This window comes from Meleagris gallopavo, chromosome 29 (genome assembly GCF_905368555.1).
Source record: "Meleagris gallopavo chromosome 29, MGAL_WU_HG_1.1, whole genome shotgun sequence".
In the NCBI taxonomy this organism is placed as follows: domain Eukaryota; kingdom Metazoa; phylum Chordata; class Aves; order Galliformes; family Phasianidae; genus Meleagris; species Meleagris gallopavo.
Window position 1 is genome coordinate 5,259,107 of NC_139432.1, and position 27,396 is coordinate 5,286,502.

Below are 27,396 nucleotides of genomic sequence, written 5' to 3' on the forward strand. Positions count from 1 at the left end.
GCAGTCCGGTATTGCAGCCCCGATGCACTTCCCTCGCCCCTTGCTGCTGCTGCTGCTGCTGCTGCCGCAACCCCGGTGCGGTGCACGGGGTCGATAGCAAAGTCCCAGCCACGCCCGTACAGCCGCTGCGGTGCGGAGATTAAATCCTAATTGCGTCGTCAAGGAGGCAGCTCAGCTCCCTTCCTGCCTCCTCTGCATCGACCTTATTTTTCCCTTCCTTTCTGCTAAACATTTCCTTTCAAACAAAGTGCGACTTTCTGGAGCCACGTATGGAATGGCTGCTTTGGTGGGTAGTGGCCTCAATGAGTACTGCTACAATTTATCATAAATAACCGAGGTCACTTCCAGGATGGTTCTGTAAACAGCTTTCTACTCGTAGCCCTGGAATGGGCAGGAGTTGGGCAGGAGGCACGGGCTGCCTCCCAGACAAGAGGGAGGAGTCCTCCTCCAGTCCCCTAACTGCAGACAAATAAATGCGGCTGCATGCGTGGATGGATCCATCTATCTGACCCCTCCTCCTGCTTATGAAGCATTTATCAGCAGGCAGCAACCAACTCCGTGAAATGCTGTTCAGATCCTTGCCCGGCTCCCCAGCTTGCTGCTGCAGTGCAGGTTTGCGCTGTGTGCAGTCAGAGCCTCTCCACAATAGTCAGGGGAGAACATCCTTATGCTCACAACACACTGCAACTCAAGGGTAAAGGTTCAAACCTGCAAATCAAGCAGCTGCTGACAAAGAGAAACATCTACCCCAAAAAGAGGAAAACTCAAGGATGACAGAAACATCTCAAGGATGACAGAAACACGCACGTTAGAAGTTTCAGTGTTGCTCCAGCACCATCTGGAATTTGCTAACCAAGCAAAGTCAGGCGCAAGGCCTGCTTTGGGCAGGGCGCTCCCGACTCTGCTGACAGCATTAGATGTAAGGTTTTGGCTTGATGGCAGATGAACAAACCCCAGCAGTTCCAGGGGCTTAGTTTGTAAACAGCCATCCTCAGGCAGCTGCTGACAGAAGCCAGCAGCAGTTCTGCATGGATGTGGCTGGGGAGCAGCCGGATGGGGCTCCTCAGGAAGCAGAGCACAAAGGCAGGAAAACGATCAGAGGTCTGGAGCAGGCTGCAAATCATCTGGTTCTGCTGCATGCCATATTTACAGATGTTTGGATGGCTGCAGTGACAGCAAGGAAAAAGTTTGCACACCAGGACCTCAGAGCAGCTTGGACATTTACATTCTTGTTTGCTATTTCTCAGCTCTGAGGAACACAGATGTGACTTTGTAATGGCTGAGCATCTCTTGTGCTCAAAGTTAGGAAGAAGGGATCAAAGCACAATCCTACTTCTTACTGTTCTTGCTGTGTTCTTCTTGGAAGCTTTCATAGCATGTCCTCCCAGTAATTTATTTTTGCTGTTGTCAGGACACCCATAGTGGATGAAAAACACTGTCCAGGAGAAAGCTCTTACAGACCTATAGAAGTGCATGAGATAAGGGGAAGCCTCCAAGAAACTCAGTGCTGGATGAAGTCAGTGGGGTTTGGGAGACAGGCTCCTCTTCTGCTAAACTGCTCTAGTTGTGTGCAGCTGTAAAGCAGATAAAGACATTTTTGCATAAGGGCACATCTGCTTGGTGTGGGCTTTGCTGCCTTTGTCTCTTCAGTGCTTCTGAGTAAATCTTTCTTTTATCAGATTGGTTCAATCACGTTTTCCCTGCAAATCTCAGTTGTTTTTGTGTTCAGCTGCAGTAGCCTTACCACTGTGTGTAATGTAAGCTGCAAATGTAGTGGGGGAGCTCTGGGCACTGACTTGCAGGAGCTGGCTGTAAAGCTCTGCACTTGCAGAGTTGTGGTCCAAGCACTGCATTGCACTGGCTGCCATGGGATAGGATACTTGTGTGGTTTGCTGAAGGGATGCATTAGCTGGAATTAGCAAATTTTCCTGGTGGAATTGGTGTTCTCTCCTCCACTCTGTTCTTTTTTTTTTTTCTTTTTTTTTTTTCAGCAAGCTCTTCAAATGTAGGTGCTTCTGGATGGCACTGATTTGCAGTTTACAGCTGGAGACAGGCACTGGGCATGTAGGAAGCTGTTCCCTTCACATTCCTGCCAAATGGTGAGTATTTCAGTATTCCGGCACATCGCCCTGAACTTTCCAACAGCCTCCCTCTGCCTCCCCTCGCCCCTGGCAGCAGGTGAGAAGGGTGGGAATGCCTCTTTGCTCTACCTCACTTTCTTTTCACACAGGGCTCTAAAAATCCATCTCCTTTGCTCTCACAGATGCAGGAACCACATAGGAGATAATGCAACCACTAGGAACCCCACAGTGATGGCACCAGGATAAGAGTCCAAAATCACTCCTCTCAGAGCGAGCATGCTGGTGACCCTATGGAAATAATCTCCAAGCCCAGCCATAGGCTAGAGCTTAGAGCAGAGTTTTTCTGTTTCTGTCAGGGTCCTGACCAGTGCATATCATCTCCCCATATTTCTCCACACCCCCTGGTCTGGAAAGAAGCTGGAGGCTGCAAGCAGACCCAATAGGATGTTGTAACCCAAGGTGACATCTTCTGAGCTGTATGTTTTGCCATCCTGGAACTGCTGACACTATGCATTTATCCGAGTGTGTAGGGACAACCAGACGCTCCTCCTGCCTCTGTTCTGCCTTCCCTTCACTGGTGCCTGCTGTGCACTGGGATGCACAAAGCAGCAGCCACAGATGAGATCTCTCAGCCTCATTGTTCTTGTTGGCAGTTGCTGTGCCTGCTGGATTGCATTCACACCTTCATCCCAGGGACATGGAGATGTGACAGCGGCACAGCAGGTGGAATAGATCTGTTCCCACCCCCTAGACAAACCTGCCACTCGCAGCCACCACCCCCATGCTGCTGTTTTGATCACAGAGTCAATGGAGGCAATTGTCAAGCACTAACCAAGGCAGGGTGAATATCACTTCAATCTGCAGAGTGACAGCAGGCTGAGAGATGCTCACAGCACAGTGGTGTCGCTTCCTGCACCGAGCTGTGTCTGCTCCCCGCACTGCAGAGGCTGAGGAAGCACCAGCTCCATGCAAGGTGCCTTCCCATGAGTGCACAGAGTAACACCCCTCTGTGTCCTCTGCTGTGGGACCTGCAGACAGCCAGCAGCATGGGGATCCTTCCACACTTCAACCTTGCAGCTGTATCAGTACCAACATTTACAGCATTAAAATTACAGGCATAGGGCATCCACATGCTGTGCTCCCACCAGAGTACCACTATTTGGCCAGCGTGCTGGGAGCAGGGCTGCTCACTTCCATGGGATTGTGAAGGGAGCCCCAGGTCACCCCCTCGATACAGGGAAATTTGCAGCAGTGATCGAGGCATTACATCTCCTCCAACTATAGAACACATGCTCCAACTGCAGTCTTTCCAGCAGAAGCCTTGTTGATTGAATGCCTTCTTGCTTTAATCCCTGAGGTTGCTGAAGGATGCTGCTTTCATCTGATAGCATTTATGAACTGCTGTAATGAGTTCTGGCTTGCTGAGATTAATTAAATTGCTCACCCAGAGGTGCAAACTTCATTAATGCCAACAGTGACTCAGATTAGCATTATTCTAGTTAGGAATATAAACAGACTGGACACATGAAAGAAGTTTGGTTGGCATTTTTTCTCCTTTCTCTTAACCTTTCTAATTGCTGTTGATTTGTGTCTTTTGCTCTGTGTGTTCAAACTCTGTGCTTCTCCACCTCTTCAACTTCCAGGAGAAACTGTTGTATGACACACCACCATTCTGGACTGACTGGTTTAGCTGCTGATTGTTAACAGTGAGAGATATTCGGCAGTTTTGCCTGGCAAGTTTCAAGCTCTTTCACATCTTTGTCAAGTCAAAAAGCAAAGCAAAGCAAAGCAAAGCAAAACAAAACAAAACAAGACAAAACAAGAAAACTACTCAAAAATAGAGCTGATGAAAAATTAAAGTCCCTTCTTTCTGCTCCGGGTTAGAGCCTCACCAGGAAAAATTCCACAGTGGAAATAAGATGTTGCAGGCACAGAATGGCACAGAAAAGATGTGTATGAAGTCACAACACATACCATCAAAATACAGAAAGTGTCATGGTGTGAAACAAGGAGAGCATGTATTGGCAAGACAGAATGCAGCCACTGGAAGAGCATTTTCAGGAACAAATGTGCTGGAGCCACCTGCTGCCTCCCCAGCAGTGGTGACAGTCACAGCGCATCTCTCCCTGTAGCCCACTCTGAAAAATGCCTATTATATATTTTGCAAGTGTTGCTTGCCAAAAGGTGCAGTTGCACCAAATGGGACAGAAGTGATGCTGCCCCACGTGGCTCTGAGCAAAAGGTGCCCTCAGCTGCACGCCCTCTGCAGGGGAAGGCAAATGCAGTTGTGGGGAGTTGCAAAGTCTCGAGTATTCAATGCAGAGGAAGCTTTTCTTCATCCAATGCAGTATCCCAGTAAACTCTTGGAAGCAAAAAGATGAATTCCTACTGAGATACATTCCTACTGAGGAACAGCAGAGTGCAGAGTAGTGCTCATGAGCGCTGGGTGCTGGTGTGGCAGTGTACCTCACTCCATGCCTCTGGGCTGTGCTCATGCCTACACACAGCGCTGATATTTATATGAGAAATGGCTGCAATTTCCTCAAAAACAAACTGCTGCCTCAGTCCATTAATAAATCTGCTTTTCCTGCCAAAACATTTTAATTTCCACTTCCCCAGACTTGCTTTGTCTTCATTGTCTCTATTTTTACTATATTTTGTGACAGATGGTTTGTCTCTGACAAATGAAGGTTTGCTCTTATGGTAAATCTTTCTGCAGGATGGCATGTATCAGCAGGAAAGGAACCTTTCCTTTTTCATCAGTTTACTAATTAAAAACACTGCTTGCAATTTGCATTGTTCATAACCAGGGAGAAATGGAACGCAGAACTGGTTGCTGCTGTGGAGCCAGTGCTCTTGGGCAGATGACAAGCTTCCTCTCTGCCCACATAACATGGCTGTGTGCATCAGAGGGACATGATTTTTAAGACTTGTGTAGAGCCAGCTAAAATGCCGTGTGCTCCCATTTTTGCTGAAATTCTGCGTAGGAAAAAGTCACAGTTCTTTACCGGTGCCAGAGCTAGAAGGCCCAGGTGGGAAGCTGAACACTGTTGCTGCAAGAGACATGACAAACCGCTGGCCGTTTTTGTTCCTCACCCACCTGGCCCGAAGTGATGCCCTACCTTCACCTCTTTGGCAGTTCGATCTTTGACATCTGCGACGCCCAGCACCAGCTTGGCATGGATTGGGCCCCCTTTGCCTGTCAGATTTTATGGGTAGGAAAAAAAAACCCACATTTTTATTGTTGCTGAATGCTAGAGGGAGAGGTAGGGAGGCAGACGGACGGGATGCGCAGCAGCAGGAGTCTGGATCAGAAGAAAGAGGTGACGGAGCCTGACGTAAGCTTCCCCGTAACGCCAGAGCCTCTTCCCACGCCGCATCCCGGGGATCAACGGACGGAGGCAGCCTGGCGAGGGGCGGGCAGCCGTTCCCGAGGTCGGGAGGCGGCCGGGGGTGGCGGTGGCCGGGTGGCCCTGCCCAGCTTCAGCTCCGGTTGGTGCCGTCAGGGCCGGGGGCGCGGCCATCGGGAGCGCCGGTCCCGGTAAAGCGGCGGCGCTGACGGCGCGGTCCCGCACCATGGAGGGACACCTGGCTCGTTGCAAGATCGTGGTGGTGGGGGACACGCAGTGCGGCAAGACGGCACTGCTCCACGTCTTCGCCAAGGACTGCTACCCGGAGGTGTGGGGGGGGCGGCGGGGGGCGGCCGGCGGCGCGGCGCGGCTCGGCTCGGCTCGGCTCGGCTCGGCTCGGCTCGGCTCACCTTCCTTCTCCCTACCCAGAGCTACGTGCCCACCGTTTTCGAGAACTACACGGCCAGCTTCGAGATCGACAAGCAGCGCACTGAGCTCAACATGTGGGACACCTCAGGTGGGCTCGGGGAGGGACGCGGTGGGTCTCGATGCGGCCTCTGTGGGATCCACAGCGGGCGTCAAACGCTGAAATCCCGTCTCAGTGTCTTTGCGCTGGATTTTGCGGCTTTCTCTCTCCCGGCCTTGGGGCTGGCTCTGCACATCGTTTAGGTGCTGACTGCGTATCGGTGCATCTCAGCCCTGAGATGCAGCAGAGCACCAACAAAACCAGTTCTGGGGCTTGAGATGAGGCTGGGAAGGAATGGGGAAGCAAGCAAGGTGCAGCCGAGATGGGAGACCTCACCTTGGAGAGGAATGTGCTGTGGGAATATGCTGTCCTTTCATCACTCACTCCAGGAGAGTTTCTGGGCTGCTTCAGTTTTTTTGTGTTTTGGTTTGGTTTTGCCTCTTCATCTGCATCCTCAGTTAAGCTGCAGGGAGCCCTGGGCACATCTCAGCCCTCCAAAATCCTTTTCAAACTTCATGCTGCCTCTCTGAGGAGACATGAGCTGTAAGTGAACTGCTTGATGCAGAGCTAATAAAAATATTGGCGTCTAGCAAAGGTTATGTGCATCCTTTAATTTACCTCTGACAACCTTTTTGGACTGATGCGTATGCATAGCAGAACTGAATGCTGGGCTCTGGTGGTGTACATACATAATGGACTTGCTGATGGTCTTTCCCCATAATTTTTTGAGTCTTCTTAGTGCTCAAGAGCAAAAGTAAATTAAAACATGATATTAGACAGTTTTAGGTCTTGTGCACTCAAATTCCTCACTATAATTTTACATCCATCAGGTTACAGCTGTAGGATCGGCAGAGCTCTATTTAGAGCAATGACTTTACTGATTTTTGGACGACCTTTAAATTGTAAAATGTTTACTGAGCCTCTACTGGAGGCTTCCCAACCTGGCAAACTTTGCTTTTGGAAATTTTTATGTCCTGAAACAAACAGGGGTCTTTTGCCTGCTGAGTTGTGAGCCCTGGGGGGTTTCCAAACTGTGGACTTCTGCAGCTGATGGCAAAGGACTGGTTGTGTTGTTTTTGTTTGATGCTCAGCAGCTTTGCTCTGAGTGTCTGCATTTGATGAGAAAAACTTCACCTTTGGAGTGTGTGGAACCACGCTTAGCGCACTGTGTGGGTTTTTTTTAGGAACTCTCTGGAATATTTGGCTTTGATCTTACAAATGTTAAAAGAAAATAACATGATAAAATGGCTTTAAATCTGTGTATATGCACCTGGAACCTGCATCTGATGTTGTCATACATTCATTTTTATCATTTTCAACAAAAGATATGGGTCTGTCTAGTGTTTATCTTTACAGCCAAGAGGAAATGGATTTTGATTTTTTTCTCCCTTTTTAAGAGCTTTGTTGTAGATAGAGTTCAGTAGATAGTTTTCCAGATAAATTGCCTCCTTTTGCAGCTTTCATTTGAAATACCCAAAAGCTATATGTCAGTAAACAGTCCTGCAAAGCAATACGTAGCAATTTTTTCTAGTAATCAAAATGACATTTTGAGCTACAGACTGCAAGCTGTATTTCCACTTCGGAGACACTTGTAAACAGCTTTTGGTAGAAAAAGTTTTGCACAATAGCAAATGGAACCAACTGAGCTGAAGGGGTTGAGAGTGGCTGATTGCCCTCCTCATGCATATGACAGGTGCTGGGTGCACTTCCCCTTGTCTCTGCATTGCCTGCTACCTCTTTTAAGCAGCTTTGTGGGCAGGGGCTTGTTGTTAGTGTTAAACTCATCCTAGCAGGAGCAGGAAGGGAGATGCTGGAAATCTGCTTCCCTTTTTTATATCTTAAATGTTTTCCATCTCTTAGTTAAGTAAGTGAAGCTGAAGGTCTCCTCCAAAAATCAGCAGAAAATCTGGACAGGGACTGAAGTCAGCTGTGAGAGTGGTGAGTGGCTCCGCAGATGCTCATAGCATCATGCTGCTATGGGCACCAGTGAAGAGCAGCTGCCCTGGAAAACCTGCTGCTGGGATCCCAGCCTGCCTGGCTGCTGCTAGCTCTTCTCAGAAATCCCTGCCCATGTTGGGGTGTTATCTGCTCCCTGGACATGTAGCGCTAGCTGCTGTGGGGAACTTGGGAAATACAGCCTTTAAGTGTGAATTGGCCCCTCCTCTGATACTAGCAGATGGCAGGCAGGCAGTAAATGTAGTTAGAGAAACACTGCCATACTGTGGGCAGGGATGATGGCAGGGATTATGGGGAGCTGAATTGCTCCCACGCTGTATTGGGACCTTGGATTTCCTTTAAGTATCTTGTAACCCTTGATTAGTTTTTCCAAGGCGGAAGAACACTGGAGGCTTAGCAGTACTGAGAGTCCTTCAGACAGGGCAAATACAGGCCCTCTGTGCTCACTGAAATGCCTTTGATCCAAATGCCTGTTAAGGAAAAAAGGGAGCCATGTATGAGCCTGGTCCCTCCATACTGCCTGCATTTTGGATTTGTCTCTATTTAACTCAGTCCCACCTCCATGCACAGTGCAAAGCTGAAATTGCTCCAGGTGCCATTTTGCAGTGCAGTAGGAATGTCCCATCCTTCCATTTCCACTATGTGCCATTTCCTAGAGCCTCCATTGAAAAACATTTGATATCTTTGCCTGCGAGAGCAAGCTGCAGAGGAGATGGGGCAGCTGCTGTGCTCTGCTCCTTACTGGAGGATGTCCTGTTTTGCTGCTCTTTCTATTCTCATTTTGGCCAGTTCCTCCATTGGTCAAATGTGCTTGGCACAGAAACAACTTCTCTGCATGGCAGTGGTGTGGGGAAACACCAGCCTGATGGAATGCCTGCTGGCTGGTTGAGGCTGCGCCCAAAGGGCTGGGTGCCTCCTGGACATCCAGTGCTGCTGCGTGACACCCACAAGAAAGAGTTTCCATTCTGTACAGCCTGCTGGGTGATGTTGTGACCATTCATCATGCTTTACACAGTGCAGGCGAGTTGCATTCCTGTGCTTCAGTGGTGGGAAGGGCATGTAGTCATAATGGGCAAGTTGGCTTCTCAGCAATGCAGCAGCTTAATTCCCCTTGTGAACTGGTCTACCTTTTGCTCCCCTGGTGTAGAGCAGAGCTGCCTGCTATGGGACATCTGTGCTTGTGGCTTACGGGAGTGCCCAGGAATGGCACTGCACCGTGTGTGTGCTCACTGCCATCCTCCAAAGCTGCTGGAGAGGACTTCTCTGCCCACACAGAACCCAAGCTGGTCCAGCAGCACTGCTGTCTGCTCTGCACTGCAGCTCACAGCAGGGGAGCTGTGTGGCTGCCAGCCTTTTGCAGAGACTTGTGTCTGATAAGCAGATTCGCTTTCAAAACAAGAATAACATTGTAAAGTGCAAATCCCTCCCTGCCTCCCTCTTTGCCTGTGCTCAGCAAACAGTCTGCCTTGGTATGGCTGTGTGGGAACCAACAGGCTCTGATAACAGTCCCTTCATTAGGGGAACTACCCAGGAATGTTGATGAGATTAGAGAGTTGAAAGGGGCTGAGTTTAGCAATGGCATCTCCATTGATGCTGGCGCTGGGGATTCCCAGCAAGCAGCTCTGGAATTGCAATGGCTGCCTCTTCCCATGTGCTTTGAAGCAGAGAAGAATGTGGAGCTACCCTTTCCATACCAAAATAGCTCCTCCCATGCTCCCTGTTGAAGCTGGGAGCCTTGAACTAGCATACTTTTCTTCTGCCTCAGCACAAAGACGTAGTTAAGCCTGAAAATATGTGTAGCTGGGTCATGTTTTTAGGCAGGTCAGGAACCAGTCAGACAGAAGTTGAAAGAGCTGCAGCAGAAGTGCGTATCCTGGACTAGGTGGAGATTGGATCTGGGGAGACCTGACATGATGTGAGAGGAGAGGATGGGACACCAGAGTCCCTGGGGTATGTCAGATGTCAGACTGGGCATGGTGTAGGCGCTGCATGGTACAGAAGCTGCTGCTCTCCCTATATGCCTTGGGGGTGTCCCTTGTGCCCCAGACCCATCAATCAGCAGCTCCTTAGCCAGGCAATCAGGTAAAGCGACTGCTGAAAATCCCTGTAGAAGGGGACTCTCACATCTGAGCATGATGGGTTTGCCTTTGTGCCCACCTGGCACCTAGGTGCCCCTCACTGTACCTCAGGGTGGTCCTGCGGTACGTTGTGGCAGGGAGAGGTCCAGAGGAGCTGATTGGTGCCATGCCACCAGCCCTATGGAAGAGACCTGGGTACAGCTTTCCTCTTGCCCTAGATCCTATGGATTAGATCAGTATGCAATTAAACTTCACAGGCGTGCAGGTCCAGCTTTCCCTGTGGGGAGAAACCTTGTCTGGTGGGCAAGCAGCCAAGGAGAAAGCTGCTGCTTGTGCACAGCAAACTGGAAATGTGTAGCATTGCATGAAGATAATTTGTGCTCACTCAACCCACAGATATGTTCCCCAAAGCCAGAGGTCTGTGGGAATTGGCTGCCACTCCTAGTCCTTGTTACACCCAATAAAATGATGACAGACAGGTTGAGGCAATGCCAACTGCCCTTGTGATGTGGCAAAAGTGCCTGGAAGGGACTTCTGGTTCCTGTTTGCCTCCCTTGTCAGCTGCCATGGTTGTGATTTTTAGCACCCTTGTGTTCAGCCCCACCAGGTACTAAGGCTGTGCTCCCGCCTCAAGGGCTCAGTGATGCTACCCTAGGGTTGCTATTAGGGGTTTCTACAGAGAGCTGCCTCCCTGTCACTGGCGTGAGGAGCCCAGGATGCCACCTCAGCCCCTGCAAACACCATTCCCTTCACCTTGATCGTGTCCATTCTGAGACATGGCAGCTAGGCTGCTTAGCAGTTTACTAGGGTTTTTAATGCACATCACAAGAATTAGCAGCAGAGGTTAGTTGTCCAAGCTGATTAGCTGTTGTTTCAGTCATGCACTTTCCAGATGATTGCTTGCTCTGTGTCATGGAATAGTTTGCTCCTTTCCTGAACTGTTGGGCTTTGTAGTCATGTTGCACAAGTAATAGACAGGTCACAATCCAGTATCAGAAATGCTGCGTCAGAGTGCTGGGGCTCAGAGGACTACACTATGGCATTCCCTCTGCTGCTTTTTGTCTCCCTCTTCCTGGAGTTTTATGTCCAGTTTTGGAGCCCCCAGCAAAAGACAGACATGGAGTTGTTGGAGCAGGTCCAGAGGAGGGCCACAAAGATGATTGGAGAGCTTGGAGGGGCTCTTCAGCCTGGAGAAGAGAAGGCTCCAAGGAGACCTTACAGTGGCTTTCCAGTGCCTGGAAGGGGCCTACAGGAAAGCTGTGGAGGAACATTTTATAAGGGCAGGTAACGACAGAACAAGAGGAAATGGTTTTAAGCTGGAACAGGGTAGATTTAGACTAGATATTAGGAAGAAATTCTTCACTGTAAGGGTGGTGAGACACTGGAAAATGTTGCCCAGTGAGGTTGTGGATGCCCTCTCCCTGGAAGCATTCAAGGCCAGGCTGGATGGGGCTTGGCGCAACCTGGTCTAGAGGGGGGTATCCCTGCCTATAGCAGGGGGATTGGAACTAGATGATCTTAAAGCTTCCTTCCAACCCAAACCATTCTAGGATTCCAGCTCGGGTTGGATGCCCCTTCTCCCCTTTGGGCCACCTTCTTCTGGCAGGAAGGGCTTTGTTCCATGGCAAGCTCACCCGCTGACCCCAGTCCTGCTGCTTGTGGAACCCCCATTGTGAGGCTTGGCCATACTCCAGCTTGTGAGGAGGTCATAATTTCTGTTTGTGCCCTTGAAGGGGTTTCTGAAATCTGAAGGGGATGCAGCAGTGAAAACTCTGGCTGTAATGGAAATGGATGCTCCAGGAAGGAAACCACCATTGGCCTCGCCTTGGCGTATTACTGCTGCAACTTGGGAGACCTCGGTTCTGGTGAGGGACAGCGGGGCACTTTATCAGCCTGCCATGCCACCTTTAGCTGACCGCAGCTGATTGTCTTTCTTGTTCTGCTTTGCTCTCCCTTCAGTCTCTAATGTCACTAATTGCTGCTGCATTCAGAACCTTGACCTCCAGGTGGTTGAAGCCTGGCTTCAGACCATGGTGCTGTCAGTGCTGTCATTATATCTTGGATTTTCTCTCCAGTGCTTAGATTTCTGTCTCTTTTACTTGCCATTGCACTGCGCTGGACTCTAACAAGCACTGTGTTAGTGTCAGAAATGTGTTTTTTTTTTTAATATAGTGGGATTTGCTTTATCCTCAGGGACACTTGGCCATTGAGCCCCGCTTCTTAGGGACCTGTGGGCAGCTCAGGAACCACGCTGTACTTCACCCTTCCCAAACAGAACCAGCCACTCTCATGCTTTCAAGAGAGAGGGTCCAATTTGTCCAATTTCACACTGGGAGTTAGTCACTGAATTCGTGTTGTCTCCTCAGTGTGCACAGTTTCAGCCTGGGAAGACAAGTTCACTAATTTCCAGGCCCAACAGCATTAATGATACAGGGAACAAGAAGGGTATATCCTTTGTATATCCTTGTCTGTTGTATATCAGGCACACAGAGCCATTGCTCTTCAAATGCTGCTTTTGCAAAGGCACTCCAGATGTCCCAAGGAAAGAAACTGTACTGATGGGTCCTCATATGCAAATGATGGGCCCTGAGAAACACCTTATTGGGGCAGGCCACTTGCTGCAGGTGTCCTGGACGGTTTGTGGTGTCTGAGGAGGGGGCGATAGGGATTTGGCTGCCCTACACAGGGTCCATGTTCTGTGCTCGGTCTCTTCATGAAGCTGCATCATGTTCCATCTTCCACCAGTGAGCTCCTGTGACAAACCCACGACCTGCCCGCTTCCGCAAGTTCCCTATGGTCAAGCTGAGTTGAGTATGGGGACCACAGAATAACAATTCATTTCATAGTCTGCCCCCAGAAGGGCTTATTTCCCTTTCACTATCAGTTTGGGTGACTCTGTGCCCCCTCATTACATCTGCAGAGGAAATGCTAGCTCTGAAGCATCCATGCTGTCTTGGAGAAGCAACTGAGATTTTTGCAGGCTCAGCATGGGGACTGGGCTCTTTCCTTGCCCAGGGTGTCCGGGACAGCTGTCACTTCTATCTCTTCCATTCACCATCAGGTTTTCAATCCAGCGTTTTTCTGCTTTGCTCTGGTGAGGAGACAATAGCTGAGCTGTTCCATGGGACAGGGCCTTTCTCATGCAGATGTGCTGCTTGCATCAGGGTAGGAGAGCCTACGGTGTCCCCTGTCCATTGCTGTCCCCATCGATGGTGACAGCTTCCCGAACCTTTTTTCAGTCTTAAAGGCGTGATACAAATAAAATATATTATTAACACTTCCATGATCATCTGTCCTAGCAGAGGAGCTACTAATCACGAAAGCCATCACATTCACTATCACTTTATGTAGTATTAACATGCCTGGAGCACTGCCGTGGGGAAAGCATGTGGTGATGGGTCAGGAGTTTGGGCCATAGCTTGATCCCCTGCCTGAGAGCAGCGTCACTGTTCCAGTGCCAGGTTGCTGTACCAACCTCTGAATGTCAGACAACAACCATGTGGATTTTATTTTTAATTTGCTTTTGGCATTTGGCTTGCTCCAGTTTTCTCTCTTTAATCACAAAACAAATGTACGTAGGTCCTGTTTCTTGCAGACCTGAGTGCCATGTTGGAGAACAATTCACGCAGAACAGAAAGGCTGGATCTACAGACATGCAAGTCTTGAGTGCATGTGTGCTTGGAGGTGCCAGTGTGTGGGGCTCTGGAGTGCCTTGCAGGAATGGCTGAAAGGTACTGAGCACTCAGAACCCACAAATCCAGAGATCTGGAGCTGAGGGAACTGGGGTATTTGTGTTTTGTCCTCATCAAAAAATAACATTCAAAAATTAGAGAATATCTTGATTCAGCAGAGAAAAAGCTGGAGATGATGTAAGTCTGGAGCACAGCATTGCTGGGCTCTCTGACTGTTGGTCTCTTAGACTGGGGAAGAAACTTCAGGAAAACGCTGGTGTTGATCAGCTGTTGGTGAGCAGAGCTACCAATGAGGTCGGGGCCATTCCTGTCCCTTGGTTGTTAGGAGCAGAATGTTAGAGCATACAGAGGCAATTTTGATCTCATTAACAAAATGATGCTCTTGACCCAGGGCAGATAATTCTTCCCCTCCTTTTGCCATCTCAGCAGCTGCCCAACTGTGTCCTGACACCAGGCTGGGGGTTTGTGGGATGGGTGGTGACCAACTGTGCTGGCTGCACTCCACTGCACTGTGTGCCCCGCCAGTGCAGTCTGTGACGTGCTGGAGAAAGCAGCAGGTTGCTACGATACAGTTTGCCGTAGCAATGTCTGAGCTGAAAGGAGCCAAAGCCAGTCTCTACAAAAGGAGCATTCCTGGGCTGGGAGGAGGTCAGATTTATCTGCAATGTTTATGTGAAGCGGAGGAGCAACTGGGAGAGGATGTGCATGGAAGTGCTTCCCTCCCACCTGACTGGGGCAGCTGTGCACGGAAAGGGCACGGTTCTGATAAAGGGTCTAGCACATTTGAGCATGCAGATCAGTGCTGTGTCTTGAATCCCTTTAGGAAGACCTGCATCTGGGACGAGAATGTAAGCTTGATTGGAAGAGCAGCTTGGTGCTGCAGAGCTCGGTGCTGCCAACAAAAGCACTGAGTCACTCGTAAGATGGGACTGCTCATGGGGCCAGCTCCGCCCGTCAGAAGGTGAAGCATTCTTAGCCTGAAGCAGGGTCAGAGATCTCCAGGGTTTGCTGTGCCCCAGCCTGCATCCTCTGACCCCACGCTGGTCCAGACACCCCAGGCACTGACTCCACGCACAAAGCACAACTTTCCCTCTACAAAGAGGGCCGGGCTCTGCGGAGGTCACAGACTGTTTCTGCCATGCTGGATGCCAGCTGCTTCTCATTCCAGTGACTTTGCAGGGACAAAAAACTGTGCTGTATTTTTTCTCACTCGTGTCTGTGAGGGACTGCAGCAGCAGAATGTCCCTGCAGCTGGCTTTGTTGTGAACCTAAATGCACATGGGGTACTGGCATGCCTGCTCGTGAGTGGTGTGGAGCATCCCCCGTGTCCCCATCCTGCTTCCAAGGAGGCAGACTCAACAAGGGATGATGTCTCTGCTTCCCTTTTTCATAAATAAACAGCTGCTTCTCACCCCTCCAGGAAGTTTAAGCCACTGTGAAGCCAAATACAAAACTGAAACAAATGTTTTTTAAGCAGCAACAAACATTGTTCCATTACTGCTTAGTGGGGCATTTACTATTTCATACAGAATACACTTCAAACAAAAACATTATGGGATAATGGCTTTAACATCTGAAATTCACACTGAGGGGTTGTATGTACAGACGTGGATATGTGTACATGGCAGAGCTGTGCAGGATTCCACCCGGGCTCTTTTCTACTCCCTGAAAAATCCTGCAGAATGCAGCATCATTCCCTCCAATTCAGAACTTGTTCACCAAATCCTTGCACATCTTTTATGCACAAACAAAGGAAAAGAATCTGACTTTTTCCAGCATAAATCCAGAGCAGAAAGTTTTTTTTTCACCTGTCTTAAATTCTCACAATTGTTGTGAGCAAGCTCCTCTGTAAAAAGATACTGAGAAGATTAAAACATAGCTGTAGCCCTGCTCATGGCCTGCCTTCTCTCAACTACATCTTCCAACTGTTAGGAGTCCAGCAACTGTATGACAAGTGATGGATTCATGTGCAAGCACTGCAACCCTTCCAAGCTCCCCATCCTGTAGATATCCAGCATGCCCAACAGCACAGTTTACCACCTCTTGCTTGCTAGATGCTCACATGTGGCCATGTCCCAATTCTTGCTGGAACTATGGACTTACGGAGACGGCTGAGGCTCCTCACCTGCCCCAACAGGTATCAAGCAGCTCATGGATGAGACTTTCTGCTGACTGCTTTTCTCTCTGCAGGCTCAGCCTATTATGATAATGTCCGTCCATTGGCATACCCGGACTCAGATGCTGTGCTCATCTGCTTTGATATCAGCCGCCCAGAAACCTTGGACAGTGTGCTCAAGAAGGTGAGTGCCCAGGGTGTCTGGGCTGGGATGGAGCCCTGCATCCCCTACTGCTGCCACCAGGGCCAAAAGCTCCCTTGGCTAGAGTTTGCCTGCCACAGTTGCCCATGGTCTTTAGAAAGCAAGATATTCAGTATGCAGTGCTTCTGTCAGTCTGCCTTTTTGCACACATGCAAACATGGGAACAGGGAGAGATGGAGGGCATCTGTTGTGTTTCTCATGTCAGCACTGGGAGGAAGCCCTGGGGCTCTAGTGTTTTGGCAAGGGGACAAAAACGCTTGTTTTTACTGATAGCTCAGTCAAGGGTTTGGTTGGGCTCCAAGACAGCTCCCAGCACCCAGCTCAGGGGGCAGAAGTCTTTCATGGGGATTGGAAGCATCTGCTGCTCATGATAACGGGGTAAGAACACAAGCAAATCTCTTGTACCTTAATAAGATGCAAGTCCATCAATAATTAGCTGGGGTTGGACTTCATCAGTGTCTGTCTGCTCCTCGTGTGAGCCTGTTTTGCTCACTGTAAGGTCTTTCCCATGTGGCCTCACAGATACTTCCAGTGCTGTTAGCAGTGTCTGTTTGATAAAGCAACTTTTAATCCCTGTGTCACATGGTATTTCTTAAGTGCCTCTGAGCAGATGCCTTGTTTCCTTTGGTGCAGGCTTACAGCCTACGGAGGTAAGTCACATTCCTAAGATACCATGAAGTTGAAATAGGATTTAGCTTCTTCTGATACAGGCAAGTAAGGAGAATAACATTCTCTATTCAAGCTGTAGGCAAAGAAGCTAATTCAACAGAGGAAATCTTTATTATTGCTGCCCTGCTACGTGGCTTGTCTTCACAGCATGTACAGTTGAAGGGAAGGAGCCACCCAAAAGGATGCAAGTAGCTTTTAATTTTCCACAAAGTGGGTTTTCACCAGATGGCACTTCTGTTCTGACAAGGCTTGATGGTTTTGCAAACCTTGGGCTCCCCACATGTTGTCAGGCATGGGAGAAGTGGGTCACAATGCAGAAAACAGGCCCAGTAGCTCCATCTTGGCAGGGATTTTCATCCTTTGGATAAATTTGGGTGTTTGGATTTCTACTCCAAATGAACTGCAGCATCCTCCTTGTATGGCTGATTCTGGTGGCAGAGGGGGGCATGTGGGAATCCTGGTAGACAAATTCTGCACCAGGAAAGGGATCTGTAGGACAGAGACTGGAGTACATCTCCTGCTGGAAAACATCATTTTTTCCCCGTATTTTGCAGTTGCTTTGTTCTGACATTCAGTGAAACTTGTGTCATTGCTGGCGCTTCCTTTCCCCACTAGGTTCTGGAAACTGGGCTCTGGGTTGGGTTTTCTTCCCCTTCTAATTGCCTGGGGTGTATGCCTAACTGTCAGCCAGTATAGCAAGAACTGCTAGTTCCAAGAGACATCTTCAGCCAGTAGGAATCTCTATTTGTCATCTGCTTGCTGCTCCAGAAGCACTAACTGGGTGCTCAGGGTGCTGGCACACTGCTGGGGCTGTGCAGGTCTCTCCCAGCCCTGGTCAATGGGTTTACTTATCATTGCAGACACCTCACTGAATATTGAAGCTTTTTTTGGAGCTCTGAAATGTACTATTAGTGAAGAAAGTGGATGCTTGCCCTGGCCTTCTTTCCTTCCTTCAGTCTTGCAGGAGACAGCAACTTGAATGCAGCATATTTGCAGGGTATATCTGGACCAAGTGAGCAAAAAATTAATCTGAGAGGCACTTCAACCATTTTTGTCATTGCCTGTGGCAGTTGCTAAGGAAGAGCTAATTGGCTTCCAAACAGCTGTGACTCCAATTTGGAAAATCCTCCCACAGAAGGCTTCCAAGGCAACATATTGTTATTGTTCCAGGGAGCAGCTCTGGTGAACCCCAGCTGATGGGGCTTCATGGATTGTGCAAGGTGGCCACCATTGTGCTGAGACCCCATGATTGGCTTTGTTCCTCCAACCTTGACTTTTTGTAGGCTGTCCATTGTCACACAGCCTCCGGCACAGCTGTGCACCTTCTCTCTCTTGTCTTCACTACAGTGGCAAGGGGAGACACAGGAGTTCTGCCCCAATGCAAAGATCGTGTTGGTTGGCTGCAAGCTGGACATGCGGACAGACCTGAACACGCTGCGGGAGCTTTCCAAGCAGCGCCTCATCCCAGTGACACATGAGCAGGTGGGTTTTGGGAGCTGATTTCCTCCTGCACCTCCTCAGATAAGTTAGCTCAGCAGCACTGGTCTTGGTCTGAAGCTGACCGGATCTTGGCTCAGGTACTCTGAGCTTGCAGCACTCTTCTTCCATGCCTTGGGCACATTGGCAGTGCTCTGCTGAACCACCTCCTGGTTTGCAGCCTGGAAGCCTTCCCCCAAAGCTAGTGGAGATGCCCAGCTTAATAACTTGGACTGGCTAAAGTAGGACGAGTGTGTTTCTGCACCTCCTTGTTGGGCATAGCTGGGGTGGGGACAAAGACACAGGCTGGGAACTGCTGGGAACTGCTGCGGTCACCAGCACAGGGTCGCAGGCTCTGATGCTGCTTCAAGGTGCTCTGTCCTAACCTCACTCCTCCTTCCTTCCCCAATCTCTGGGTCTCAGGGCAGTGCTCTGGCACGGCAGATTGGGGCAGTGGCCTACGCTGAGTGCTCCTCCAAGGTATCGGAGGACAGCGTGCGGGATGTCTTCCATGTCACTACACTTGCCTCGGTCAACAGGATACACAAGAACCTGAAGCGCTCCAACTCCAAACGGGGACTGAAGCGGGCATCACAGATGCCCAGCAGAACGAACTTACTGAATGACACGGAGATCAGGAAAGACCGAGCCAAGAGCTGTTCCATCATGTGAAAAACAGTCTGTAAATAACATATGTGTGTTGTCCATTTTGTACAGTAACTGGCCAAGACCAGGGCATGGTGCTGGCTGTAGGAGCCAGCTTGCCTTTCTGAAGCCTTTCTTAGTCCGTAGGGCTGAGCAAAGGTCCCAGCTGCAAACTGGGGTGCAGGAGGCACCCTGCACTGCCAAGACCTCTGGGTCAGCTGCTGCAGTGCTGATTGCTTGGGAGAAAGGAACCACTTGACAGAGAAGCATTCAGGCGTTGGAAGGTCTATGGTTGGATGAAACAAAACAATTGAGAGTGATGCTGCATGCATGCCATTCTCCTGTCCCCATGGCCCAGCCTCTGGGTGATGTAGGGTGGTGGGACCTGGGCTGGAGGCTGGGAGAGGGGGGGACCGCAAGCAGCAGAATGACTGAGAGAAAGTCCTCTTCCAATCTGCCTTCAGAAGAGAAGTGTTATTTGAGCTGTTGCTATCTACGGTTGGACTGGATGGCAAGCCACCAAGAAAGCACCCTGGGGAGGAAGCGTAACCTGGTAAGCACCACGCTGATCACCTCCTGGGAGACTATAGATAGGCAGCTTTTTTCACGGTACTTCAGATACTTGAATTCTATTCCAAAACCAACAGAGCAGATCTGGCTGCAAGGCCTGTCCCCGTAGATGCATCCTGAAAATTGTGGTTCCTTTCAGCAAGCAAATGTCACTCAGGAGCTTGTGCCTTGCTTCTGCCAGCCTGGTTCTTCATCAGGCTGCTCACTGCCACAGGCAGCTGCACATCCAGGCACACAGTGTCCTGAAAAGCAGACTGCAATCACTCTCCATGTCCTCTCCTCCACTCATTTTGAACTGCAGATTGTGCTCCATGATGCTGTGTTTGTCTGGTACAAGACACAAAAAGGATTATATGTGTCTCTGCACCCTGACTCCACTGCAGCAGTGGGAAGAAAGGTGCTCCCTGCCCATTTTGTATGGCGGTACAGCCTGCTGCCAACACCTGTCATTGCTTCTGCTGCTGCCCTCTATAAATGCCTTTAACAACAGTGTTAGCCTTGATCTAATGACACGTAGACACTTTATGGAAAAAAAAGTCTGCTCCATTGCCAGATCCAGCTGTGTCGGTGAGCTACAGAAAAAAAATAAACAATGCTGGAAAAAGCACAGTGCTTGACTCTGTTCATTTTTAATAGTTATCTTTTCAAAATACCTTACCACCTGGCTTCTGTTTGTGTCCTCGTGGTTCACTCTAACTCTTGACATACATTCATGCATATTTGAGCAGAAAACAGAGAGGCCTTAGCTGCATGTATTCATTTTGGAGCCGAAACATCTTCCTTGAATAATCTCTCATTCCATCCTGACTCATTCAGTAATAGGCAGCACTTGCAGCTTGTATGTGCCTGATTCACCAATCTGAGCTGATATGAGATGCCCTCATCCTCACTGTAATTCTAGCTTCAAATGAAGATGGCTTTCACCTAATATTTTGTATCTCCTGTCCTGCCCAGGGCTCAGGCTTCATCTGCGTCACAAAGACTTCTTAGGAAACTGGAACAGCTAAGCTGCCTGGTGGCTCCCCACAAAACTGTGGAGCTCTCCGTGTTTCTGGGCTGCTGTGTGGAGCTCAGCTTGGCTCAGTGGCTTTGTTTACTTTGCTGCAGCCACAGCTCTGTTTCACTTGCTGCTGCAAGTGATTTTCTTTCTGTGCACTGCATTTCCCAGGCTATGGCTGCTAAAGAAGGCGCTTGGGGATGGATTGTGGCAGTGTAAAGACATGTCCCAGCATTAGTTTGCAAGAATCCGTCAGAATGCCAGCGAATGCCTCTCAGGAGACTAAGGCAACTGAAATAGCCTCCAAGAACATTTATCATAAAGTAGCTGAGCTGGATCCATGGGTGAGGAAAAGCAGAGACATTAAAGCCTGTGGGGATAAGCCCTTACAGCCTCATATTCCATCATCGGGCTCCTTTCTTACAGGCATGTGACCAATGCTGCTGCTGCGAGTGGCTCAGACGCAGAAATCAAGACAGCCAAAGGTATTTTGGATTGCTGATCTTTAAGAAAGTGGTTTCCAGGAGAATGGAACTGTGTCAGCATTCACTGAATCTACCTTCCTTGGCACAATAACCAAGGTATCTCTACATGCTTGGGGCATCTTCCACTTGCTGTCTGAAGCATCATGGTGGGGTACAAGGGCTGTCCTAATGCCTGTGAGACAGCCTGGTGCTCTGGAGTCTCTAATGACAGCAGCCACATCCCACCCCAGGGCTGGTGTCAGGGCTCACAGGCACAGGACTGAACACAAACTGGCATTCGGGAGAGGATCCCCAGGCGAACTGGAGATGTGTTGAGCTGCCTGCCAGCAGGCAGGGCTGAAGAGATGAAAAGCAGGCAGCAACAAAGGGCCTGACACCATGAGTCAGCAGGGAAGCAAAAATGCAAGTGGTAACAGAACAGCAACAGAAAAGAGAGCATTTGTGGGGTTTATGGGGCATTTTTCCAGGAGCCTGAACTGCCTAACTCCTGCAGTACTGCTGCTGTCTGTAGACACCTTCTTTCTGGAGCACTACAAAAGCCACATGGCAAGTGACTGTGAATATGTTTATACTGCACTTGGCAGCCTGATCTGGTGGGCAACAGGCACCCTACAGCAGGGGCTGAGGCTGGGGTGGGCTGTGGGGTCCCTTCCAACCCAACCACGCTATGATTCTATGTATGGAAGGAGCTCCAGAAACATGGTAGAACCTTTTGTTGAAAACTTTTGTTTTGTGGATTCATTTATTTTCCATACTGAAAGGAAATGTCATTTTTGCTATGCTGTTCAGCTTAGATCCAACTAGCTGGAAACAAGTGGTACAATAATAATATTGGAATGAAAGTAATTGGTGACCAGCTGCTTCTAGAACAGACCAAAAAAAAAAAAAAAAAAAAAAACCACCCAAAAAAACAAAACAAAACAAAACAACAACAACAAAAAAAAACCTACAAAAAAGACTACAATGAAAAAGTATGAAGCAGCCAAGATGCATGCATTCTGCCAGAGTGAACAGGACCAGAGTTCAGCTGCAGCACTTGCCAGAGCTGAGCTAGACGTGGAAATGCATTTGCAGCTTGCTAAAACCTAATGCAAATTCAAACGTAGATGCTGTTCCACAGCCTAAGCAAACCTGAAGCATGCATCTGTTATGCCTTTATACGGCCCACATCAACTGTTTGAAGTCATCTTTGAAAGTTTAGGCTTCTGACTTCAGAGTGGGATCAAATTCTGGACAAGAGTGCCCTCATCCCCTCCTGAGAGGGCTGCTTTTTGCAGTCACTGTTCAGCACACAGCTTAATATTCTGGCAGTTGCTTCTCTTCGGGCTTGATGGACTATAAAGAATAGTTGGCCTCCCACAGTGGTTCATTTAAACAGACTTCTCAAAGGAGCCTCTCTCCCTCCCTCTCCATCTCTAAAGAGGAATAAGCATGCTGAAACAGGAAGCAAAATCAAAAGAAACAGAGAAGAGATAGATAGATAGATAGATAGATAGATAGATAGATAGATAGATAGATAGATAGATAGAAAGGAGGAAAGAAGACCCACACACACAGAAGAGCCCAAACAAAGCTGCTACTGGGTCCCTGCTCCTTCTCACTCAAGCAGCAGCCTGCCCGTGAACAATTAGGGAGACTTCTTTTATATATATACATACATATATATATATGGGAGTAGATGGAAAAAAAGAGGATGAATGTGTTTTCTGTTTTTTCCTTTGGGCATCTGTCTACGTGACTTGTGAGGTACTTTCCTCACAAATAATCCTCTTTTACATATGTACATATGATTGGAACACTTTTAGGCTGCTTTAGCTGAACCCTGAGGATCTGCTCCTGCCTAGTGGGTCAGGGTGAATGTTCTCTTCCAATTAACCTCATTCTGCACCAGCACAGACAGATCTGTTACCTTGCTCCTAGAGCTACTGATGGACAGGTAAGTCAAAGATTCTTAACACCACCAAGAAAAACAAAAGCCCTTCCAATTCTTCCAAATGATGCCAAGCCTAGCAAGGAAGCTGCTGGTCCCCCTCTAGCCCCTTGGTGCTGGTAACAGGCTTCCAGCTCAGGAGCACTTGGCTCTTGCTTTACAAAGGCTGCTGAGTTATCTCATGTGCTGAGAAAAGTGCATTTGTGTGCACTGGCCTCATTCACAACAACACCATTGTCTGCAGCCGCTAAGCCCAGGCTGCCCCAGCTAATTAGCATGAAGAAATCAGCATTCTTGCTGCACCCCTGGAGTCACCAGGGAAGAAAGCCTGCCAAGCAGCTTCCCAGAGCTGTGCCTCTGTGCCAGAGGGAGGACTCTTCTCTCTGCTTTTGTGCAGGGCTTTGTGAATTTACATCCACAGCAGGACACAGGAACTCCTGCATGCTGAGAGCAAGCAGGTCAGGGTGAGCTGCTACAGCACCTGGGACATGGCAGAGCTGTGCTAAGTCCTTGGCCCACAGCAAGCAAGGCCATCAGGGAGCCTCTAGCCCTTCTTTTCCCCATCACACAGTACAGCTGACAACCAAGTTATTCAGGCTGCTGGAGCCTGCCCAAACATCTTTCTCTTTTACCCTAGCTGCATTCTGCTTATTTAGGGATAAAGAGATTCCAAAGCTTTGATAAAACTGCCCATAACGTGCACAGGCTTCTTATTGGCAAGGTCACCAGAGAAGCACATCTGCATGCCCCCTTTCTACTTCCTAGATAAAATGAAAACAGGAAGAAAAGTCTTTATTCTTATTCTGAATAGAGAAGCTCCTGGAGCAAGGGGAACATGGAGAGCCCCCAAACTCCCCTGCTAAGTAGGCAGCTTCTTCCTGCGTGCATCTAAGTCACAGATATCATCACGGGTTTCCTGTGGCCTATCACAACACTATGAATTTATCCTTACAAACCACTTGCAAATTCAGGAAATATAGCTTTCCATGCCTTAGTGAGTGAGAATGGAGCTGGTATCTGCCAGGAATAGGGTGCTGCTTGTTGTTACACAGTAGCTTGAAACTGTGCTAAATCAAAGAGAATTCTGACATAGATTATTGATCATTGAGATAATTACTAAGTATACTGAGCAGAGCAGCATTTGACTACATATTAATGTGTCTATTGAATTATTTATCTATGAGATTATCAGATACTCTCATGATCTGTCTTCTTCCTCCAGTTTTGTGCCAGTTGAATGCTTATCATGCAGCTGTTAGAGCTGGGCCTTTACCTTCCCATCATAGCCCAGTTTTTAATTCTGGGTTTAAGTCTCTAACTGACCAGTAGCAATTTAATACTCATGTTAGAAATGTCAAAATCACTTTTGGAAATAAAACGTTTCTATTCCATTCTGGTGGAAGGAAAGTTCTCCAGGAAGAGTAATAGAATCATTAAGGCTTGAAAAGATCTCTAAGATCACAAAGTTCAACCCCAGCCCATCCCCAACATGCCCACTAAACCATGTTGCTCTGTACCACATCACCACAGTTCTTGCAGTTCACAGGAGATGGGAATTGCAGGAGCTCCCACTCCTCTGGGAGCACTTTTGGTGCAAGAGGCTCCCACCAACTTGAACCTCTGACAGCCAATGCTTTTCACTGGCAGAGGATGCCAAATATGGAAATAAAAAGCCAGCTGCTCTCCATGGGAACAGCAGGGCTCAGGGATCAGTCAGTTATCTGTTAAGGTGAGGAGGACAGATTGTGCAGAATAGGCTTGAATCCCACCCCTGCTAAGATGTTTGTGCATTTGCTGTTTTGTTCCCCGTATTGAAGAAGCATTCATTTAGAAGCTGGAGCCACAGAAAAGTTTTTTATCCTTGAGCTACTGAAGAGCTGGGAACAAGAATCCAGACAGTAAATGGGTCAAATGCATCAGTGGAAGCATTGGTGTCACCACGGTTGCATGAGTGGAAGGTGAGGTGGGTAGCTGCCCTGGAAGCTCCCAATGGAATATAGAAAAATAAATGTATATAATTCTATACACAAAGATTTCTAATTTGCTTGGGTTTTGTTCCACTTATCTAGTAAGTTCTGGATCCTTTGGGAGATGGAAAACATGAAATATAGTGGTTCTAGCTGCTCATTCCACTGGAGGACACTTGGACATCTGTTTTCTAGTTCTGGCTTTGGCTGTGCAGACTCAACTACACTGTCATACTCAGGTTGATTCTGGACACCAAGCACACCGTATATTTTTAATACTGGATATTGCAACAGGGCTGATCAATGACATCTGGCACTGGGGTAACCAAATTCTGCTTTAGAGTTTCAACACAGTGACCCAGTCCTCTGAGATCTTCCATGAACATCTTCCAAGAGTCTTTATTTCCTCATGCAAGGCTCTTCCAATCTAGTACATACCTTCATAGATTGAGGGGGAAAGAACAGCTTCATGTTTCTTGCATCCTGACAGTGCTCAGAGCCCTATCTGAACTCTCAGATCCCATTAAATGTTGAATCCTCCCTGGAAGGACTTTACCTGCTTCACTCACAGCTTGTGTGGCTCAGGGATCACCTGGTGTTTGTTAGCTCCTTGCAGGAGTCCTGGTGCTCTGCTTTCTTGCCCTACACTTCTTGTCCAATCAGGTTGCTGAGCACTACTGCAACCTGAGTGTTGCCGCACAGGGTTGCAATGTAGCTGTGTATATGGATGGGAAGAGCTGATGCAAGAATCTGACACTGTTCTCAACTCTGATCAGAACTATAAATCTTTCACAGTAAAGCTAACAGGTCAGCTGAGAAGGAACTGCCTAGTTCAGGGTGTGCATCAGAGGCCAAGAGAAGTGCACGCAGGAGATACTGTGGTTCCAGCAGTGCTGTTGCTTTGCTTTTCAGTGAAGTCTTCAGAGCCTCTCATTGATTTATGAAGCTCTTTCCCTGTTTTTTTGTTTGTTTTTGTTTCTGTTATTTTTCCAATGAACTGTTCAAATAAAGTGCTCAAAACCCCCACATCTAGTAAATGAACCCTTTTTCTGAGGTAAAAATTGAATTACAACTGAACCACTTGTCATTTCTGTGTGCATATTCTGAACCCAAGTGATTTCTATAACTGTCAATTAATCATGTTATTTCATTTAATCAATTAGCCTGTCATAATTAAGTGAAATGTATGCATGCTAAATGGCAAATGGTTATCTCAGGAAGGGCCTTGGAGGAACACAATGTCAGCAGTGCCCTGGGAAGCTTGTTTTGTTTATATAAATGAATAAATACAAATGCCAATGACTTCATGGCCTGAATATTAACACAGGTAGTTACATTTGCTTATTCTGGCAAGCAGCAATGTGCCACGCACTGGCCCTGGGAGGCTGCACAAGCCAAGCCTTGCTGTGATGCCTGTGCTGCATGAAGACATACTTGGCCTTTGATTTACCTCTGCAGAAAGGGGGGAGGGAGAATCACAGAGGCAGTCAGACAAGAAAGATAATGCGAGAGATGCAGACAAGATTTCCTCCTTCTCTTTGACTGTGTTAATATGTAGGGCAGCAGGACAATACACAGGCTAGCCTGGCATGGGGCTTTGATGTTGGAGCTGAAGCTGATGAGGTTCCTTTCGCCTGAAGGGTAAGGTGATGTGCAGACCTGTTCCCACCACTCTAGTTAGCACTTATGTCCCACTAAGGAGTCGCCATGGGGAGTCAGGACAAAGATGTTCATGCATCTTCTACTTGTGGAACTAATATGGTTAAAGAAGTTTGCATGTGCATGAGATTTGCTCATCCCTCTAGGCGTTCCCTCCACTCTTCCACTGGTTGCCTTTTGTTTACAGCAGCAAAAAGCATTGGACTTGCTGTGGGACTGGAACAGGCCAAACTGCAGCCCCAGCACTCTGGTTGCCAGAGTCAAATAAATATTAAGAGGGCAGTGGTCTGTAGGAGACTATGTGGTGATCAGCAAAATAATTGGCTGCTACAGGAAAACAGAGGGTTTGTTGAGCAGAGCTGTGCCAGCAGCACTTTGATTAGTATTGCCAACACACGCTTGAACAGATGCACATATGGTTGCCTGGCTAAAGAGACAGACAAATCAGCTTTCGTTCCCCCTCCCTTTCAACTCCCAAGAGTAGTATTAACCACAGGACACACCATACAAACCTCTGTGTAACGCACTGACCTCACAGAAGAGTCTTAATGTGGCTGTGCTCAGCAGCGCAAGGAACACGCAGAATAGTCTGAAGTCACTTCTAAAAATCAAGCCCATTACTTCTGGGAAAGGGAGCTGAGACTCCACCAGGCTTTAAACATTGGCTGCATTTTCTATTGTAGTGGCCTTGGAATCACATGGGCAGCGCAAGGAACAATCCATATGAGCAAGAAAACAGTTTTCCTTTGCTCCAATAGCATAGATCCCAAACAATCGTTATAGCAAACTCTTCTTCAGCATATTCCATTTTGATTCAAGCCAAATATTTACATCATAAGCTTTGACAGACATGTAATACAATGCACACAAAGCTATTGCTATACAAGCCCTGGAGAGCCCGTTTGCAGTTCCTGGACCACAATATGATTCCAGAGGAAAGAAAGCACACACCTTGCAAAAAGAAAGAGGACTGTACTCTGTCCTTCTCAGCCTCAGCTTGCATCCAGTGAGCCTGGTGAAGAGGGAGCAAGAGAGCCCTAGCACAGCTTGTAGTTAG

The 27,396-nt window shown here is 48.3% G+C and overlaps 1 protein-coding gene across 3 annotated transcripts; it reads left to right on the forward strand.

Moving 5' to 3' along the window:
• The first annotated feature begins 132 nt into the window (after positions 1 to 132).
• Positions 133 to 25,706, forward strand: RND2 (Rho family GTPase 2). Of its 3 annotated transcripts, none has more exons than XR_014880009.1 (7): positions 133 to 2,099; positions 2,264 to 5,759; positions 5,861 to 5,948; positions 15,814 to 15,923; positions 17,958 to 18,092; positions 18,510 to 19,284; positions 20,725 to 25,706. XR_014880009.1 is itself a non-coding variant. In XM_085210951.1 (6 exons), exons 2-6 carry the CDS (start codon positions 5,658 to 5,660, stop codon positions 18,756 to 18,758), a joined length of 684 nt encoding a protein of 227 aa, XP_085067077.1. In that variant the 5' UTR covers positions 133 to 2,099; positions 2,264 to 5,657; the 3' UTR covers positions 18,759 to 19,910. The 3 variants fall into 3 exon arrangements, 1 of the variants encoding a protein (XP_085067077.1); XR_014880010.1 differs by lacking the exon at positions 20,725 to 25,706 and adding an exon at positions 20,256 to 20,396; XM_085210951.1 differs by lacking the exon at positions 20,725 to 25,706 and having other exon boundaries at positions 18,510 to 19,910.
• The last annotated feature ends 1,690 nt before the right edge of the window (positions 25,707 to 27,396 follow it).